At 43.2% G+C, this 18,394-nt stretch overlaps 1 protein-coding gene across 2 annotated transcripts in view; it reads right to left on the bottom strand.

Moving 5' to 3' along the window:
• The window catches only part of Abhd12b (abhydrolase domain containing 12B), a 34,403-nt gene that overhangs the window by 15,386 nt on the left and 623 nt on the right, over positions 1 to 18,394 (bottom strand). Inside the window, exons 2-5 of one of the 2 annotated variants that reach the window (XM_028782631.1) lie at positions 13,143 to 13,270; positions 11,555 to 11,657; positions 9,485 to 9,604; positions 249 to 279 (exon numbers count right to left, since the gene is read on the bottom strand). In XM_028782631.1, coding sequence (XP_028638464.1) covers positions 249 to 279; positions 9,485 to 9,604; positions 11,555 to 11,657; positions 13,143 to 13,270 — 382 coding nt within the window. The remainder of the gene's footprint in view (positions 1 to 248; positions 280 to 9,484; positions 9,605 to 11,554; positions 11,658 to 13,142; positions 13,271 to 18,394) is intronic. The other variant, XM_028782639.1, reaches the window with a different exon arrangement.

Below are 18,394 nucleotides of genomic sequence, written 5' to 3' on the forward strand. Positions count from 1 at the left end.
CAGGAAAGGAGGGAAGGAGGGAGAGAGGGAGTAAAGGAAGGAAGAAATAAAATGATAAAAAAGATCTTTGTCTTTAAAAAAAAATCACCTGTCCAGACAGATTCAAAAGATTTGTGGAAATGAGATCAAATTCATGAAAGAGTTTTGGAGCCCAGAGTTATTCTCCTGCACACGGAAGTGCACACCCGCGTGCACATACACAGACACACACACACACACACACACTCCCTGTGGCCTCTCAGGCATACCTGTGCCAGCTTAATTCTCCGAGGAGTCGCCCTGTAGAGGAGAAAGATAGATGGGAAAAAAACACAAGAATTAGGAACTACTAAGACAAACTCAATAAAAGTCACTCTTAGGCATTGATCCTACTCAGTCTTTCCCTCTTTCTGTTTTAGATTTGTTTGTTTAGTTCGGTTGTTGTTTGAAACATAGTTTCATTGTTTAACCCTGGTTGGCCTCACTGTGTTCACACAGATCTGTCTCCACCTCCCAAGTGCTGGCATTAAAGGAGTGTGGGACCACACCTGACCTAACAACTCTGGTCTGTTTTTTTGTTTGTTTGTTTGTTTGGTTTGGTTTGGTTTGGTTTTTTGTTTTTTGTTTGTTTGTTTGTTTTTTGTTTGTTTGTTTGTTTGTTAAGGGAAATAAAGAATAGGAGAAAAAGAAATGTTTCTTAGTGGCAAGGCCAGCTCGCCTGTGTCAAAGCAGATGATTGAATGATGAAACCATCTCCCAACCCCCCCTGCCTTTCTTTGGCACTCATCTCCCCAGGGCTTTCCAACATGAGCTTTTTTTTTTTGGGGGGGGGGGTGTTTCGAGACAGGGTTTCTCTGTGTAGCCCTGGCTGTCCTGGAACTCACTCTGTAGATCAGGCTGGCCTCGAACTCAGAAATCCGCCTGCCTCTGCCTCCCAAGTGCTGGGATTAAAGGCGTGTGCCACCACTGCCCAGCCAACATGAGCTTTTGACAATGTACTATAACCCATCTCCTCTGAGTTCTGTGCAGCAGAAAATCCCTTTAAGAAAAAAAATTATTCAGTGAGTGAGCCATGGAACTCCCAGAGAATCTAGTTACAGCAATAAACCCATTTCCTAGAAAGGAAATGGATCCACACTTCAAATTTTATATACAACTTTACTAGACTCTCCCATGCCTAAATACACTGATTTGAGTGCATTAACAAATCTCCCAAGACTTGCGGTTTGAGGACTGGTGCTCAGTACTCAGTACCCTTCTGGCTGCAAGCTGAGACTGCAGTGCAGAGGCTGAGGATGGTGCAGCCCAGGAATCTGAATCACCTGAGTAGAGTTTCAGATTCACATGGAGGCACAGGCATGGCGGTATAGACTACTGATCCTTTAAATAAACTACTGTAACACTGTCCAGCTTCATAAATCAGAACAACGTTACACAAGGCTGACCACTGTTCGGTTTCACTGAAAAAATCTCAGGGAACGTGATTCTAAAACAGACAGAGCAGGCATGCTCCTGGAGAGAAGGCAAGATTTGACAAAGCCATCACCTGACAGAAAATGACAGGCAAAGAGGCACAGGCGAGGTAGCCAGTGGGCAGGTTCCGGAGCCCATCACTTGGTTTGAAGTGCCCCACCCCCACCCGCACAGACATGAGTGAGACCTTGGGTTTGTGCTACTCAGCTCCTCCCCCAGGCAGAGCAGTCCTGCAGTTCCCAACTGATAATCATCTGGGCCAAGGAAAGCTTTGACAACACATCAAAGGACAACAGGCTTCTGGGAAGTCAGCTCTGTGACAATGCCAGACAGGGACCACAGAGACCAAGGCATGAACATGTTAGAGTGGAATTTATCACAGTCCCCAGGTTTTGTGCTCAAGAATTCCCGGTGACTTCTTTCAGGTGTCAGGCTTCTGATGAATGGAATTAATGGTAACTAATGGACTCTCCACTGTCATTTTCTGGAAGAGACCACCAATGTGGAAATTGCTCTTTGTTTGCCCTTAACACATTCCTAGACCTTTTCCAGCCAGCCGCCCATGGGTCTGTCAATTCATGGAGTATTTGGAGACTGTTTGGAACTTGCAAGCGTTACAACGGGAATTCGTGTCACATAGAAAGCTTATACATATACTCAAAGCAATGCAGGGGAATCTTTTACAGGCTACGAAAGGAGGATTACATGAAACCATTTGGAAACAATTATTCCTAGCAACAAGAATGAGAGCGCACCAGTCTGAGGCTAAGGGGAGAGTGGCTAGGCAAATAATCTTTCACACAAGAATCTGAGGTCCCAGTGGCCTTTCTGTAAGGCCATGGTGGTTCTGGCCAGTCTTCTGTGCACAGTTCTTCCTGTTGGACATATGAATGAGGAACACACCACTCCCCATGAGACCCTCCACTTCCAGCCTGCTAGTACTAGTTCTTCTTGGTTTAAAAACAACTGATTCCATTTCAATTCAATCCATCATCTTGAATAATCTTGAGGAGTAAAGAAGCCAGTGGCTTCATTGAAATCGAGATGGACATTCCAGAAGAATTATTATTCCCTCCTGTTCAGAAACAGACCCATGTCATTCTATATTCGGACTCCTTGTTTAAAGAGACCGTGTTGCCTTCGGCCCCTGCCTGGTCCCTTGGACTGGAGCAGACACAGAGTCGGTCTGCTCCTGTCCTGTGGAGAAACTGAATCCTGAGTCATCCAGGAGCCACTGCACTCAGAGCAGCTGGTAAGAACTCCATCTCACTCCCTAAGCCCCAGAGATACATCTGGGAGCCAGGGACATCCAGGGCACAGCAGCTACCCAAACCCCGCCCCTCTGGAATTCCACTTCCCTTCGGCCCCTGCCTGGTCCCTTGGACTGGAGCAGACACAGAGTCGGTCTGCTCCTGTCCTGTGGAGAAACTGAATCCTGAGTCATCCAGGAGCCACTGCACTCAGAGCAGCTGGTAAGAACTCCATCTCACTCCCTAAGCCCCAGAAATACATCTGGGAGCCAGGGACATCTAGGGCACAGCAGCTACCCAAACCCTGCCCCTCCGGAATTCCACTTCCCTTCGGCCCCTGCCTGGTCCCTGGGACTGGAGCAGACACAGAGTAGGTCTGCTCCTGTCCTGTGGAGAAACTGAATCCTGAGTCATCGAGAAGTCACTACACTCAGAGCAGCTGAAACTGAATTCTGAGTCATCAGGGACCCACTGCACTCAGAGCAGCTGGAGCCACTGCACTCAGAGCAGCTGACACAGAGTTGGTCTGCTCCTGTCCTGTGGAGAAACTGAATCCTGAGTCATCTAGGAGCCACTGCACTCAGAGCAGCTGAAACTGAATCCTGAGTCATCGAGAACCCACTGCACTCAGAGCAGCCGAGGAGCCACTGCACTCAGAACAGAAGGATTACCAGATCCAAGAGGTGGCCTGAGTCCCAGGAGTTCTTCCACCTGGGAGATTAGGGGCATAAGACCACAGAGACCTCTGGACTCCGAGGAGCTCTGCAATAAGCAAGATAACTGGAAATACAGATTCCAATCTTACACAGAGAGGGCAGGTACCACTAGAGTTACCCAGATGGCGAAAGGCAAGCGCAAGAACATAAGCAACAGAAACCAAAGTTTCTTGGCATCATCAGTGCCCAGTTCTCCCAATATAGCAAGCCCTGAACACCCCTTCACACCTGAAAAGCAGGATTCAGAATTAAAATCACTTCTCATGATGATGATAGAGGATTATAAGAAGGAATTAAGTAACTCCCTTAAAGAAATACAGGAGAGTACAAGTAAACAGATAGAAGCCCTTAAAGAGGAATCACAGAAATCCCTTAAAGAAATGGAAGAAAACACAAAGAAGGAATTAAACAAAAACATTCAGGACCTGAAACTAGAAATAGAAACAATAAAGAAAGTTCAAAGGGAGACAACCATGGAGATAGAAAACCTAAAAAAGAGATCAGGAGTCACAGACGCAAGCATCACCAACCGAATACAAGAGATAGAAGAGAGAATCTCAAATGCAGAAGATACGGTGGAAAATATTGACACAGTTGTCAAAGAAAATGAAAAAAGCAAAAAACTCCTAACTCAAAACATCCAGGAAATCCAGGACACAATGAGAAGACCAAACCTAAGGATAATAGGTATAGATGAGAATGAAGATTCCCAACTTAAAGGGCCAGTAAATATCTTCAACAAAATCATTGAGGAAAATTTCCCTAACCTAAAGAACAAGATGCCCATAAACATACAAGAAGCCTACAGAACACCAAATAGACTAGACCAGAAAAGAAATACCTCCCGTCACATAATAATCAAAACATCAGATGCACAAAACAAAGAAAAAATACTAAAAGCAGTAAGGGAAAAAGGTCAAGTAACATATAAAGGCAGACCTATAAGAATTACACCAGACTTCTCACCAGAGACTATAAAAGCCAGAAGAGCCTGGACGGACATCATACAGACCCTAAGAGAACACAATTGCCAGCCCAGATTACTATACCCAGCAAAACTCTCAATCAATATAGATGGTGAAACCAAGATATTCCATGACAAAACCAAATTTGCACAATATCTTCCCACAAACCCAGCACTTCAAAGGATAATGGATGGAAAACGCCAACACAAGGAGGGAAACTACAACCTAGAAAAAGCAAGGAAGTAATCTTCCAACAACCCCAAAAGAAGATAACTATACAAACATAACTTTACCTCTAATAACAAAAATAACAGGAAGCCACAATCATTTTTCCTTAATATCTCTTAACATCAATGGTCTCAATTCCCCAATAAAAAGACGCAGACTAGCAGACTGGATATACAAACAAGACCCAGAATTTTGCTGCATACAAGAAACACACCTCAGTGACAAAGACAGACACTACCTCAGAATAAAAGGGTGGAAAACAATTTTCCAAGCCAATGGTCCCAAGAAACAAGCTGGAGTAGCCATTCTAATATCAAATAAAATCGACTTCCATCCAAAATTAATCAAAAAAGATAAGGAAGGACACTTCATACTCATCAAAGGAAAAAGCTACCAAGGTGAACTCTCAATTCTGAACATCTATGCCCCAAATGCAAGGGCACCTACATACATAAAAGAAACTTTACTAAAGCTCAAAACACACATTACACCTCACACAATAATAGTGGGGGATTTCAACACCCCACTCTCAGCAATGGACAGTCCATGGAAACAGAAACTAAACCGAGACACTTTGACATTAACAGAAGTTATGAACCGAATGGACTTAACAGACATCTATAGAACATTTCATCCTAAAACAAAAGAATATACCTTTTTCTCAGCACCTCATGGTACCTTCTCCAAAATAGACCATATAATTGGTCACAAAACAAGCCTCTACAGATACAAAAAGATTGAAATAATCCCTTGCCTCTTATCAGATCACCATGGAATAAGACTGGTCTTTAATAATGACAAAACCAATGGAAAACCCATGTGCACATGGAAACTGAACAACTCTCTACTCAATGATGACTTGGTCAAGGAAGAAATAAAGAAAGAAATTAAAGACTTTTTAGATTTCAATGAAAATGAGGACACATCATACCAAAACTTGTGGGACTCCATGAAGGCAGTGCTAAGAGGAAAACTCATAGCTCTAAGTGCCTACAAAAAGAAACTGGAAAGAGCACACACTAACAAGTTGACTGCACAACTAAAAGCCCTAGAACAAAAAGAAGCAAATACACCCAGGAGGAGTAGAAGGCAGGAAATAATCAAACTCAGGGCTGAAATCAACCAAATAGAAACTGAAAGAACAATACAAAATATCAATAAAACCAGGAGTTGGTTCTTTGAGAAAATCAACAAGATAGATAAACCGTTAGCCAGATTAACCAGAGGGCACAGAGAGAGTATCCAAATTAATAAAATCAGAACTGAAAAGGGAGACATAACAACAGAAACGGAAGAAATTAAAAAAATCATCAGATCCTACTACAAAGGCCTATACTCAACAAAACTGGAAAACCTGGATGAAATGGACAATTTCCTAGACAGATACCAGGTACCAAAATTAAACCAGGAGCAGATAAACCATCTAAATAGTCCCATAACCCCTCAGGAAATAGCAGCAGTCATTAAAAGTCTCCCCACTAAAAAAAGCCCAGGACCAGATGGTTTTAGTGCTGAATTCTATCAGACCTTCAAGGAAGACCTAATACCAATTCTCTTCAAACTATTCCACAAAATAGAGACAGAAGGAACACTACCCAATTCGTTCTATGAAGCTACAATTACACTCATTCCCAAACCCCACAAGGACCCAACAAAGAAAGAGAACTTCAGACCAATCTCCCTTATGAACATCGATGCAAAAATACTCAATAAAATTCTAGCAAACCGAATCCAAGACCACATCAAAACAATCATCCATCATGATCAAGTAGGTTTTATCCCAGGAATGCAGGGATGGTTCAATATTCGGAAATCCATCAATGTAATCCACTATATAAACAAACTTAAAGAAAAAAACCATATGATTATCTCACTAGATGCTGAGAAAGCATTTGACAAAATTCAACATCCCTTCATGATAAAAGTCTTGGAAAGAACAGGAATTCAAGGCCCCTACCTAAACATAGTAAAAGCAATTTACAGCAAACCAGTAGCTAACATCAAGCTAAATGGAGAGAAACTTGAAGCAATCCCACTAAGATCAGGGACTAGACAAGGCTGCCCACTCTCCCCCTACCTATTCAATATAGTACTGGAAGTCTTAGCCAGAGCAATTAGACAACAAAAAGAAGTCAAAGGGATACAAATAGGAAAGGAAGAAGTCAAAATATCGCTATTTGCAGATGATATGATAGTATACTTAAGTGACCCCCAAACTTCCACCAGAGAACTCCTAAACCTGATAAACAACTTCAGCAAAGTGGCTGGTTATAAAATCAACTCAAACAAATCAGTAGCCTTCCTCTACATGAAAGATAAACAGACTGAAAAAGAAATTAGGGAAATGACACCCTTCACAATAGTTGCAAATAATATAAAATACCTTGGTGTGAATCTAACCAAGCAAGTGAAAGACCTGTATGACAAGAACTTCAAGTCTCTGAAGAAAGAAATTGAAGATCTCAGAAGATGGAAAGATCTCCCATGCTCATGGATTGGCAGGATTAATATAATAAAAATGGCCATCTTGCCAAAAGCAATCTACAGATTCAATGCAATCCCCATTAAAATCCCAACTCAATTCTTCACAGAGTTAGAAAAGGAAATTCTCAAATTCATATGGAATAACAAAAAACCCAGGATAGCGAAAACTATTCTCAACAATAAAAGAACTTCGGGAGGAATCACCATCCCTGACCTCAAGCTGTACTACAGAGCAATAGTGATAAAAACTACCTGGTATTGGTACAGAGACAGGCAGGAAGATCAATGGAATAGAATTGAAGACCCAGAAATGAACCCACACTCCTATGGTCACTTGATCTTTGACAAAGGAGCTAAAACTGTCCAGTGGAAAAAGGACAGCATTTTCAACAAATGGTGCTGGTTCAACTGGAGGACAACATGTAGAAGAATGAAAATTGATCCATTCTTATCCCCTTGTACAAAGCTCAAATCTAAGTGGATAAAGGACCTCCACATAAAACCAGATACACTGAAACTAATAGAAGAGAAGGTGGGGAAAAGCCTCGAATACTTGGGCACAGGGGAAAATTCCTGAACAGAACTCCAATGGCATATGCTCTAAGATCGAGAATTGACAAATGGGACTTCATAAAATTGCAAAGTTTCTGTAAGGCAAAGGACACTGTCAATAGGACAAAACGACAACCAACAAATTGGGAAAAGATCTTTACCAATCCTTCATCTGATAGAGGGCTAATATCCAATATATACAAAGAACTCAAGAAATTAGACTCCAGGCAACCAAATTACCCTATTAAAAAATGGGGTATAGAGCTTAACAAAGAATTTTCAACAGAAGAAACTCGAATGGCCGAGAAGCACCTAAAGAAATGCTCGGCATCCTTAGTCGTCAGGGAAATGCAAATCAAAACAACCCTGAGATTCCATCTCACACCAGTCAGAATGGCTAAGATTAAAAACTCAGGTGATAGTAGATGCTGGCGAGGGTGTGGAGAAAGAGGAACACTCCTCCATTGTTGGTGGGACTGCAAGATGGTGCAACCACTTTGGAAATCAGTGTGGCGGTTCCTCAGAAAATTGGACATAGCATTACCCGAGGATCCAGCTATACCACTCCTAGGCATATACCCAGAAGGTGCTCGAACATATAATAAGGACATATGCTCAACTATGTTCATAGCAGCCTTATTTATAATAGCCAGGAGCTGGAAAGAACCCAGATGTCCTTCAACTGAGGAATGGATTAAAAAAATGTGGTATATTTACACAATGGAGTATTACTCAGCTATTAAAAACAATGAATTTGAGAGGTTCCTAGGTGAATGGATGGAACTAGAAATTATCATACTGAGTGAGGTAAGCCAATCACAAAAGAACACACATGGTATTCACTCACTGATTATTGGATATTAGCCCAGAACCTTAAAATGCCCAAGATGCAACTCACAGGCCACATGAAGTCCATAAAGAATGAAGACCAAGTGGGGGTGATTCGGTCCTTCTTAGAAGGAGCAACAAAATACTCAAGGGAGCAAATATGGAGACAAAGCGAGGGACAAAAACTGAAGGAGGGGCCGTCTGAAGACCTTTCCACCTGAGTATCCATCCCATGTGCAGTCACCAAAGGTAGATGCTGATGTGGAAGTCAGGAAGTGCATGCTGATAAGAGCCTGATATGGATGTCTCCTCAGAGGTCTTCAAGAGTCTGACATATTCAGAGGCAGATGCTCACAACTAGCCATTGAAGTGATCATGGGGTTCTCAATGGAGGAGTTAGAGTGAAGACTGAAGGAGCTGAAAGGATTTGTGGCCCCATGAGGAGAGCAACAATACCAACCAACCACAGCTCCCAGGGTCTAAACCACCAGCCTGGGAGCACTTATGGAGGGATCCAGGGCCTTAGCTGAATATATAAGAGTGGAGGGCCCTGCTGGGCACAGGTGGAAGATGAGATCCTTGACCTCATGAAGGCTGGACGCCCCAGGGGGTGGGAGTTTTGAGGGTGGGGAGGTGGGAGTGGGGGGGTAGATAGAGGTTACATCCACAAAGAAGAAGGAGGAGGTGTGAGGGGATTGGGGGTTCCTGGGTGGGTGGGGGATGGGGTAAGGGGACAACATATGAAATGTAAATAAAACATCCAATAAAAAAATTAAAAAAAAAAACTACAAGCAAAATAAAAAAAAAACAAACAAAAAAAAAAAAATAAAGAGACCGTGTTTGCCAGAACACCTTCACCTTTCAACTAAAGAATAGAAACAGGTGAAGGCGTGTCTGAGGTTGAAAACTGCCTTCACTCTCCCATGCCTTAGAAATGTTCATAATATTTCAAAGATAAACAGACAGACAGACAGACAGACAGACAGACACACCAAGCAGACATGCTGACCTGTGTTGTGCACTGCCATGGAGATAAATAATAATCGGGTTCCCATCACTGAGTGCTGCTTCGTACCAGCATCGACACTTCCCCTTGGCCTCTTCCCCCCGGCAGCTGGGGACTGTGTGCCTAAGGAGTAAGGAGAGGTTTACTATACCGCAGAGCAGAAACATACCTCCTTTCCATGTATTTATGAGAGAGATTGTGTATCAAAAATGACAGCTATGTATATACATACTTTAAAGATATTTTTTAAGTCTTATCTAAGCAACACGTGCATAAGCTAATAATGTAATCTAAGAGCACAAAATATCTGAGGAAAATTTCTACTGCGACCCCAGCACCCCACATGGAGTGAGTTAACTGTTTACACCGTTAATTCTTCTAACTTTAGCCTCTTTTAAGAAGTTTCCAAGATGGCAGTTCTTAGATGCAAGCCACTGAAATGGCAACAATGACAAAGGTTGAAACAAGTAAAGGAGAATAGATATTTATTTACCCAGAATTTGAACATGAACCCAAGCTAATCCTTTTTTTTTTTCCTTCTCTGTAGCCAATATATTATTAAGACACATGCATTTCAATAGCTGCTTATATTTTGATGCCTGGGTTTCAGCATACAAACACATAACAACTTTGAACATACAATTAAAGATGTTCAACAACATGATGGCTAATCTTGGTTGTCAACTTGACACACCTGGGAAGAGGGAGCCTTAGCTGAGAAATAGCCTCCATCAGATTGACCCGTGGGCATGCCTGTGGAGTGTTTTCTCAATTGCTAGTTGATGGAGAAAGGCCCAGCCCATCGTGGGCAGTGCCATCCCTAGGCAGCTAGGTCTGGACTGAATAAGAAAGGCAGATGAAGAGATGGCTCAGCAGTTAAGAGCACTGACTGCTCTTCCAAAGGTCCTGAGTTCAATTCCCAGCAACCACATGATGGCTCACAACCATCTGTAATGGAATCTGATGCTCTCTTCTGGTGTATCTGAAGACAGCTACAGTGTACTCATATACATAAAATAAATAAATAAATTTTTGAAAAAAAAAAAAGAAAGAAAGGCAGCTGAATGTAATCCTAGAAGTGAGCCAGTAAGCAGCCATCTTCCACAGCTTCTGCAGAAGTTCCTGCCTCCAGGTTCTTCCTCAAGTTCCTGCCCTCTTCCCTCAACCATGAACTGCACCTTGAAAGATGAAATAAACCCTTTCTTCATCTAGTTGCTTTGGTCATAGTGTTTATCACAATGTAAAGTAAAGCAGGACAGCATTCTCCCACCACTAAGTAATGGTGACTTCAGAGCACAAGTCGGGAGGTTGAAGGGAAGCCTGTACCCCAGGGACCTCCCAATTATACCTGCAAGTTTAAGAGTCATATAAGATCTCAAAACAAAGTAGCCACACACAGGCTGCTTCTATAGGTGAGTGGTCAGGGGAGTTTAACAATTAAGGTTTAGGGCAGGTGGGAGAGACTGAGATAAGAAATTGGTAAGGGCACAGTTTTCCAGGCAGGAGATAGTAGTGCCCAGCAACTATGACTGCTACCAGCCCCCTCCCAGCTTCCCTTGAGTCCACAGATAAAAGATACAGACACACAATCATTTGTCAGGGAGCTAGTGTCTGGATAAGAGGGATGACAGCATACATGGATAGAGAAAGGCAGAAGAGGGTGGGACCAGAAACCAAGAATGCCATTTGAAAGACTTTGAACTCTTAAGCAAAATGAAGCAGGGGGGTTGTCTCAATAAAAGGAAAGGAGTATGGAACAGCTTCTAGAAGCTCCCACAGACAGCCAGGTTCTACACAGGCAGGAAGCACAGCCCTGCTCCCCTCTGCTCTTCTAACAGAAATCCTCTCTCTCTCTCTCTCTCTCTCTCTCTCTCTCTCTCTCTCTCTCTCTTCCTACCCCCTCTGTGTTTCTGTGTGTCTCTCTCTCTCTAACCATCTCTCTCTTCTTTCTATAGTTGATACAGGTAAGCAGAAGGATCACGGCTTGGGGTGATGTTTCAGTGGACAAAGCATGTACATGTCAGGAAAGCATATATGAATCTGAGTTAGGAAAGTGTCAGTCAGTTCACTCACCAGATGCCAAGCAGCACCCCAGGCTCAGACCTGAGGAAGAAGTTCACTGTGTGAGCAATCTTTGTCTCAGGTCTCTTTAAATCCACGAGAAGGGGACATTTAACTGCAAGGCAGAAATCATAGTCAGCCCGCAGCATCAGGCTCCATGTCTGTTCATCACAGTTTTTTTAAAAAGCTTCACCTTTATAAGCCAGTGGTTTTCAACCTTCCTAATGCTCTGAGTCTTTAATACAGTCCTCACATTGTGGTGACCCCCAACCATAAAATCATTTCATTGCTACTTCATAACTATAATTTGCTACCATTGTGAATCATAATGTAAATATCTGTGTTTTCCAATGGTATTAGGCGACCTCTTCGAAAGGGTTGATCTATTCCCAAAGGGGCTGCCCACAAGTTGAGAACCACTGTTGTAAGCAATTAGTTCTAAGTTTCATGCTAAGCAAGAGAAGAGTTTGTGCAATCTTCACCCTTTTCTGGAGCTAAAAGCAGAAGAAATCTTTTCTCCAAAAAGGTAAGTAGAAAGGACAAAACTAAACTCACAGGGAATGTCATTATCATTAGCTATAAAGCAAAATATAGCTAGTACTGATGTACAACAGAGGGCATGACATTGAAAGCTAGGGCCTCAGTACTCTAGGGGGATACAAATCTCTCTATATCTTCTCTCTCTCTCTCTCTCTCTCTCTCTCTCTCTCTCTCTCTCTCTCTTTCTCTCCCCTTTCCCCTCTCCCTCTCTCCCTCTCTCTCTTTCTCTCTCTCTCTCTCCCTCTCCCCCCCTCTGTGTTTCTGTCTCTCTTTGTTTCTCTCTGTGTGTCTCTCTCTCTTCTCTTACTTCTATAACTGATACAGGTTAAGAAAAATGACTAGAGGGCTGGGGTGATACTTCAGTGAATAAAATGTTTGCTTGCCACACAAGCATAAGAACAAGAGTTAGGACCTACCATATTCACATAAAAAAACCAGGCAGACATGGCAGCCAGCCTAAAATCTCAGCAACGGGGAAGAAAACTATAGCATTCTCTGGGTAAACTATTGAGACTAGCCAGATCTAGAACCAGTCTCCAGCAAGGGAAGACTGATGGAAAATACCCAACATGAACACACACACACATATACACACACACATACATATATACATATACACGCATACATACAGATAAACACACATATACACATACACACATACATATGTACATACATACACACACATATACACACTTACATAAATGCTCACATGCATACACAGACATACACAAAGACATGCATACACATATATGCATTTGCACACATATTCATATACACACATACATACACATACAAACATACAGGCACACACATGTACATGAGCACGCGAACATCAAAAAGATACACATACAAACACTCACACATACACACACTCACACACACACTCACACATACACACATTTTTTTATAGCACTTTGGATACAATACAGTAGGTTTCTGACCATGTGAGTCTAGCCCGGGTTTTGCAGCACATGTTTTCCTTGTGTTGAGACTGTAAGAGCAGTGAGTTCTGTATTGGGGAGAATTTATGCAGGAATATTTATGAACAGTACATACTTACAAAAATTGAAATATATCAGCATATTCATCAGTGGAGGGAAAATGTGTTCCTTGAGAGATTTACTTGTGAAGCTTCTGTACTCAGCAGCGATTTTCCTCCCAAGTGCTGAGCAGGAGCGTGGGAAAAGCCTGCAAAATATTGAGGAATAAGCTTTTCAAAATCAGCCCAAGTTTTGTCTTGGTTTGTTTTTCTCTTATGATGCAAATCCAGCCCAGTGCCTTTAATCCTAGCACTCAAGAGGCAGAGGCAGGCCTGGTCAACAGAGCAAGTTCCAGGATGGCAAGGGCTACAAAGAGAAGTCCTGTCCAGAAAAACAACAATAACAACAATTCAAATCCAATTCCAGAGGCTAACCTTGGCATGTAAGCAAAATCCTTCATACAGCTGCATGTAACTGTGTGAAGTGTCGCTGAGGGGCAGCCAGCTAAGGAAGGCCATTAAACAGAGCCCCTGCTGGTCCCTGCAAAAGCCAAGTATGGCTGAAACAGAGAGGGAAGTTATGACAGTGAACAGTGCCTAGGAGGCCTGGACTGGACCCCAATGTTGAACATAAACAGCTTCAGACAGCTTAGTCAGCGCTTCAAGTGATACCTCAGCGCTCCCCATTAGTTCTGAGTAAGCACCACTAGAACCACAACTTTCTGGCTGGGTCTCAGAAAGCAACCTGTGGTAGAAGACTCCACCTTTGAGAGAAGAAGGACCTATGAGAAGCAGGGACAGGAAAGGACTCCAAGGGGCTTCAACAGAGCTAGAGTCAGGGCAGGGTGAGATAGGAACACATGCATCTTCTGTGTGTGTGTGTGTGTGTGTGTGTGTGTGTGTGTATTGTGTTTGTTGCCAGCACGTATGTATGTGCACCATGAGTGGCTCTTGGGCCCCTGCATCTTTCTTTTACTGTTCTGTACAGCACAAACACCTGAAGCCAAAAACCATGGCTGCCCAATGGTGACTGTCCTCTAAGGCCACCTCTGTCTGGAGCCACATTTTTCATGAAGTTCAAGATTGGGTCCTACTATTGAGAAGTATGTCCCCATCACTTGGTCAGCACTAATTGCTTACTGTAATGTTTGTTTGTTTGTTTTGGTTTTGGTTTGGTTTTGGTTTTTCGAGACAGGGTTTCTCTGTGTAGCCCTGGCTGTCCTGGAACTCACTCTGTAGACCAGGCTGGCCTCGAACTCAGAAATCCGCCTGCCTCTGCCTCCCAAGTGCTGGGATTAAAGGCATGTACCACCACTGCCCAGCTGTAATGTTGTTTGATAGTTGCCCTGATCCCTCTGCTGCACCAGTTACCAGGTGGTAACTGCTATCATCTTGCTTTGCATAAGAGGAGCGTCAAAAGTCAGGACTCCCTCCTTCTCAAGGTTACAATAAATCACGGTCCTCAAGTCTGTTTGATCCCAGAATTTTGCCCTGATCTCCAACAAGATGTCATAGACCCATTGAGTTCTATGTGTTTCATGTGCATGCAAAGAAGACCCCACAAAGAGGACCCCAACAACAACGATGCCGGCACCAAAATTCTGCTCCAAGGGAATGGAATTCGTACTCCCTTCCTCCTCTGTCCCCTCACTCTATCTCAGAATCCCTTCCTACTTAGCTTCTTCCCCCATTTTCTGCCCCTATATTTACAGGAGCCTTCTGTTATGGAAATGACTAAACTGTTAAACTCCCTCAAATGTTGATGAATTAAAAACCAAAGCACTTATCTATATCCAAAAGATGCTTGAAGAGAGCTGGTGAATCATGGATTTTAGATGTGTCTACCAGAACTGTAAAAAACTGTGCAAGCTCCAAGCAACCGGAAGCTCTTCAAATAAATTTATCACGAATGGGCAAATGCCTACCCACAGAACCAGCAAGAAAGACATGAAGAGGCTTGTTTCATAACACTCTAAAGAAACCTCCAGGAAGGCAGCAGGGAAGGGCAGGGCATTGTTTTAGAGATAAAAATCCCAGCCCCAGGCTCTGCTTTGAGCCCCAGATCAAGGCAACTGGGGCAGAGGGAGCAGGAGTCTGTGAGGGCAGGCTTCCTTCTAGCGAGCGGCCTCCTGCCAACAGTCTCTGCATCCCTGCATCCAGCATCCCTGCCTTGCCTTCAGGCACCCCCTAAGTTATCTTTTGAAGGTAGGCCGGATAGTCTCCTGCTAAGTTACCTTTTGAAGGTCTGTCTGCTTGGGGAGCAGAGGCATTGGAAGGAAATATGTCTCTTTCTTTTCTTTCTTTCTCTCTTTTTAAAGGAATAATTTATACAAGACCTTTTTCTCAAATAGCTCAAGGCACTTTAGTGAGAGCCTCTGCAGGAAAAGAAGAGAATGACCTGTTCCCCCAACATCAATAATACAAAGGTGCTTCTTTTAATGAGGAGGTTGTCAATTTGACTTCCCATAGATCAGTAGAAGATCAAAAGTCACCAGTGGCTAACCTGATTTGAGCAGAGGAGACAGTTTCTGGCCAGTCCTGGCTATAGGTTGGCCACATCAAACAGCCACCTTGGAACCTGGGTGTTCTTTCACCTGCCTTTTGATCAGCCACAGCTGTAAACACAGGGTGCCTCACAGGGGCCAGAGGACCTTGCTGGGTGATTCGTCCTAGTGAAAACTTGTTGGAGCTTATGTTGAGCGACCCATTCCTGTCCAGAGCGTCCACAAGCCAGATTTTGGGGACCCAGATCAGATGATATTCAGCCAGACAACTATCCCAAATATTAAGACATGTTGTACCTCCCTCTATCCCATGTGCTGACACAGCCAACGTGTGCTGATCAAGAAGGAGTACCGGGTTATACCCCCTTCAGCAGGATCCATCTGTGCATCCTGCATGCACTCAGGTATTTCTTGCTGACAAAGCCTGTATACACCTACCTTCCCTCCATGGTTCAGCCTCTTTTCCTTTCTGCCCTTCCTACTAATGAGCACAGACTCAGATTGACCCTTGGTTGTTCTCTGGTTGCCCATCTTCTCCACTATGTGCCAGATCTCGAGAACCATGTAGCATAGCACAGCTTCTTTGATATCCTTCTCTGTCTAGCACAGGGCCAAGCCCAGTCAGTATCTGCTGACCCATATGGTGAAGACTGACAGATGTATTTTCTTTACAAGGGAGACAGTAGCAATGGAGGAACCAGTGAAGATATGAGGGCTTCATCCTTTAGCTTATTTATGTTTTAACTATAATTGAAAATTAATCAACATGAGTTCTGCAAGCACAGGGATTTTCTCCCATTTTCTTTACTCCTGTTGATGCAAAAATGTGATGATTTAGTTCACTGGCCAAATTAAGAGGAAAACAGCCTTTAGTTTTTGTTAGAATTACTTGGTGAGTCCCAAACAAATCATACCATGTAGAAGGTCTCACGTTGGAAGGTTTATTGGGAGGAAAAACAGAGGCAGCCTCTGGGAGAGGGAGAAGAAAGTGAGAAGTGGCTAAGAAGGCCGAGGTTTTTATTGGATACATGGCGCATGCACAAGGGCACATGCGACAGGGGCCATGTGCAAAGGGACATACACAGGAATGCCTGTTGGGCCGCTAGAGATGACATGTCTCATCACTAGGTCCCTCGAGAGCTGGCTATAAAGATGCCTGTAGTGAAGTCACTTCTAGCTATCCATTCATGTGCCTGATTGCCAACATTCCTCCTCTCGGCATCTTTCCTGAGAACATTTTACATTTTCCTATTTTAGGATTTACTCCCATCATTCCATCCACCTTAGGTAGTAACTGTATCAGATGAACTTTTGAAATAAGTATACTAACCAGGAACGTGTCTGGGTTAGATTTTTGTCAACTTGACACTGGCCAGAGTTATCTAGAAAGAGGAACTTCAATTAAGAAAGTATCTCCATTAGATTGCCTGTAAACAGCTGGGCAGTGGTGGCACATGCCTTCAATCCCAGCACTTGAGAGGCAGAGGCAGGCAGATTTCTGAGTTCGAGGCCAGCCTGGTCTACAGAGTGAATTCCAGGACAGTCAGGGCTACACAGAGAAACCTTGTCTCAAAAAAAACCAAAAAAAAAAAAAAAAAAGAAAGAAAAAGAAAGAAATGAAAAAAAGAAAAGAAAGGAAAAAATTGCCTGTAAACAACTATGTGGAACATTTTCTTGATCAATAATGATTGATGTGGCAAGACCCAGGTCATTAAGGGTGCACTATCCTTGGGCAAGTGGGCCTACATACTTTTAAAAGCAGGATGAACAAAACAGTAAGCAACATTCCTCTATGGCCTCTGTTTCAGATCCTGCCTCCAGGTTCCTGCTTTGAGTTTGTGCCCTAACTTCTCATCATGATGGACTATAAGATGTAAAATGAGATAAACCATTACCTCCCCAACTTGCTGTAGGTTGTGGTGTTTTATCACAGCAGAAGAAAGCAAACTAGGGCAATATTAAAACTCTGTTACTGCAGATAGTGGCTGATTAAGTGGTCTCCTTCTGCCTCACCTCAGGCGCAGTGGTATACCGGGCTGAGCATGGTCAGCGCCCTGGGAACACTGGGAAATTTAAACTCCCTTGGCTCCAAGAAAAAATCTGGAGGCTGGAACTGGGTCTGTGCCTCAGCAGGTCTCACCTTAGATCAACAATTCTCTGCACAGATGATGAACCGTACCAGCAGGCCATTCTTTTGGGAATCATTTCTTGAGTCTTGCTCTTTACTAATTAGTGATGCATCCAGCAGAGGATCCTATCAACAACTCTGTTTTCAGCAAAATGGCCGGCTCTCCAGGACTGTGAACTGTAGCTTTAATTATCTACTTGAGAAATGCTCTTTCCTGCCTAGTGAGGGCTGAACCATCAGCCACTGGTGTTATAGAGAACTAGAGGGTAAAGGGGTAAAGCATGTCAAAGGGTAAAGCATAGGTAACTGAACCAATGTGATAACACACCCACTCTCCAACATCTGCACTGGGTTGGAGTGGGGGGGAAGCGGGAGGGGGGATGGGGAGAAGGATACCACAACAAAGATCCCAGTTGGTCATCATCCCTGAGGCAATTCATAGTGACATCTCCTATGTGTGGTTGTGAACCGAGAGTACTCTGTAACTAACACAAAATAAAATGAAACAGAAACAAGAAACATAACAAGATTACCAATATCAACAAAACAAACCGGATACACACATCTCCTGAGCCCAAATCCAGGATCTGGCTCCAATGCCAACAAGACTGAGGTGAGGATGACTGATCAGACTCATGGGAGACAATGTTGAAAAACAAACAAAACACCATGACAAATAGTCATTTTTGTGAATAAAGAAT

The sequence above is a fragment of the Grammomys surdaster genome, unplaced genomic scaffold (genome assembly GCF_004785775.1).
Source record: "Grammomys surdaster isolate TR1022 unplaced genomic scaffold, NIH_TR_1.0 98, whole genome shotgun sequence".
In the NCBI taxonomy this organism is placed as follows: domain Eukaryota; kingdom Metazoa; phylum Chordata; class Mammalia; order Rodentia; family Muridae; genus Grammomys; species Grammomys surdaster.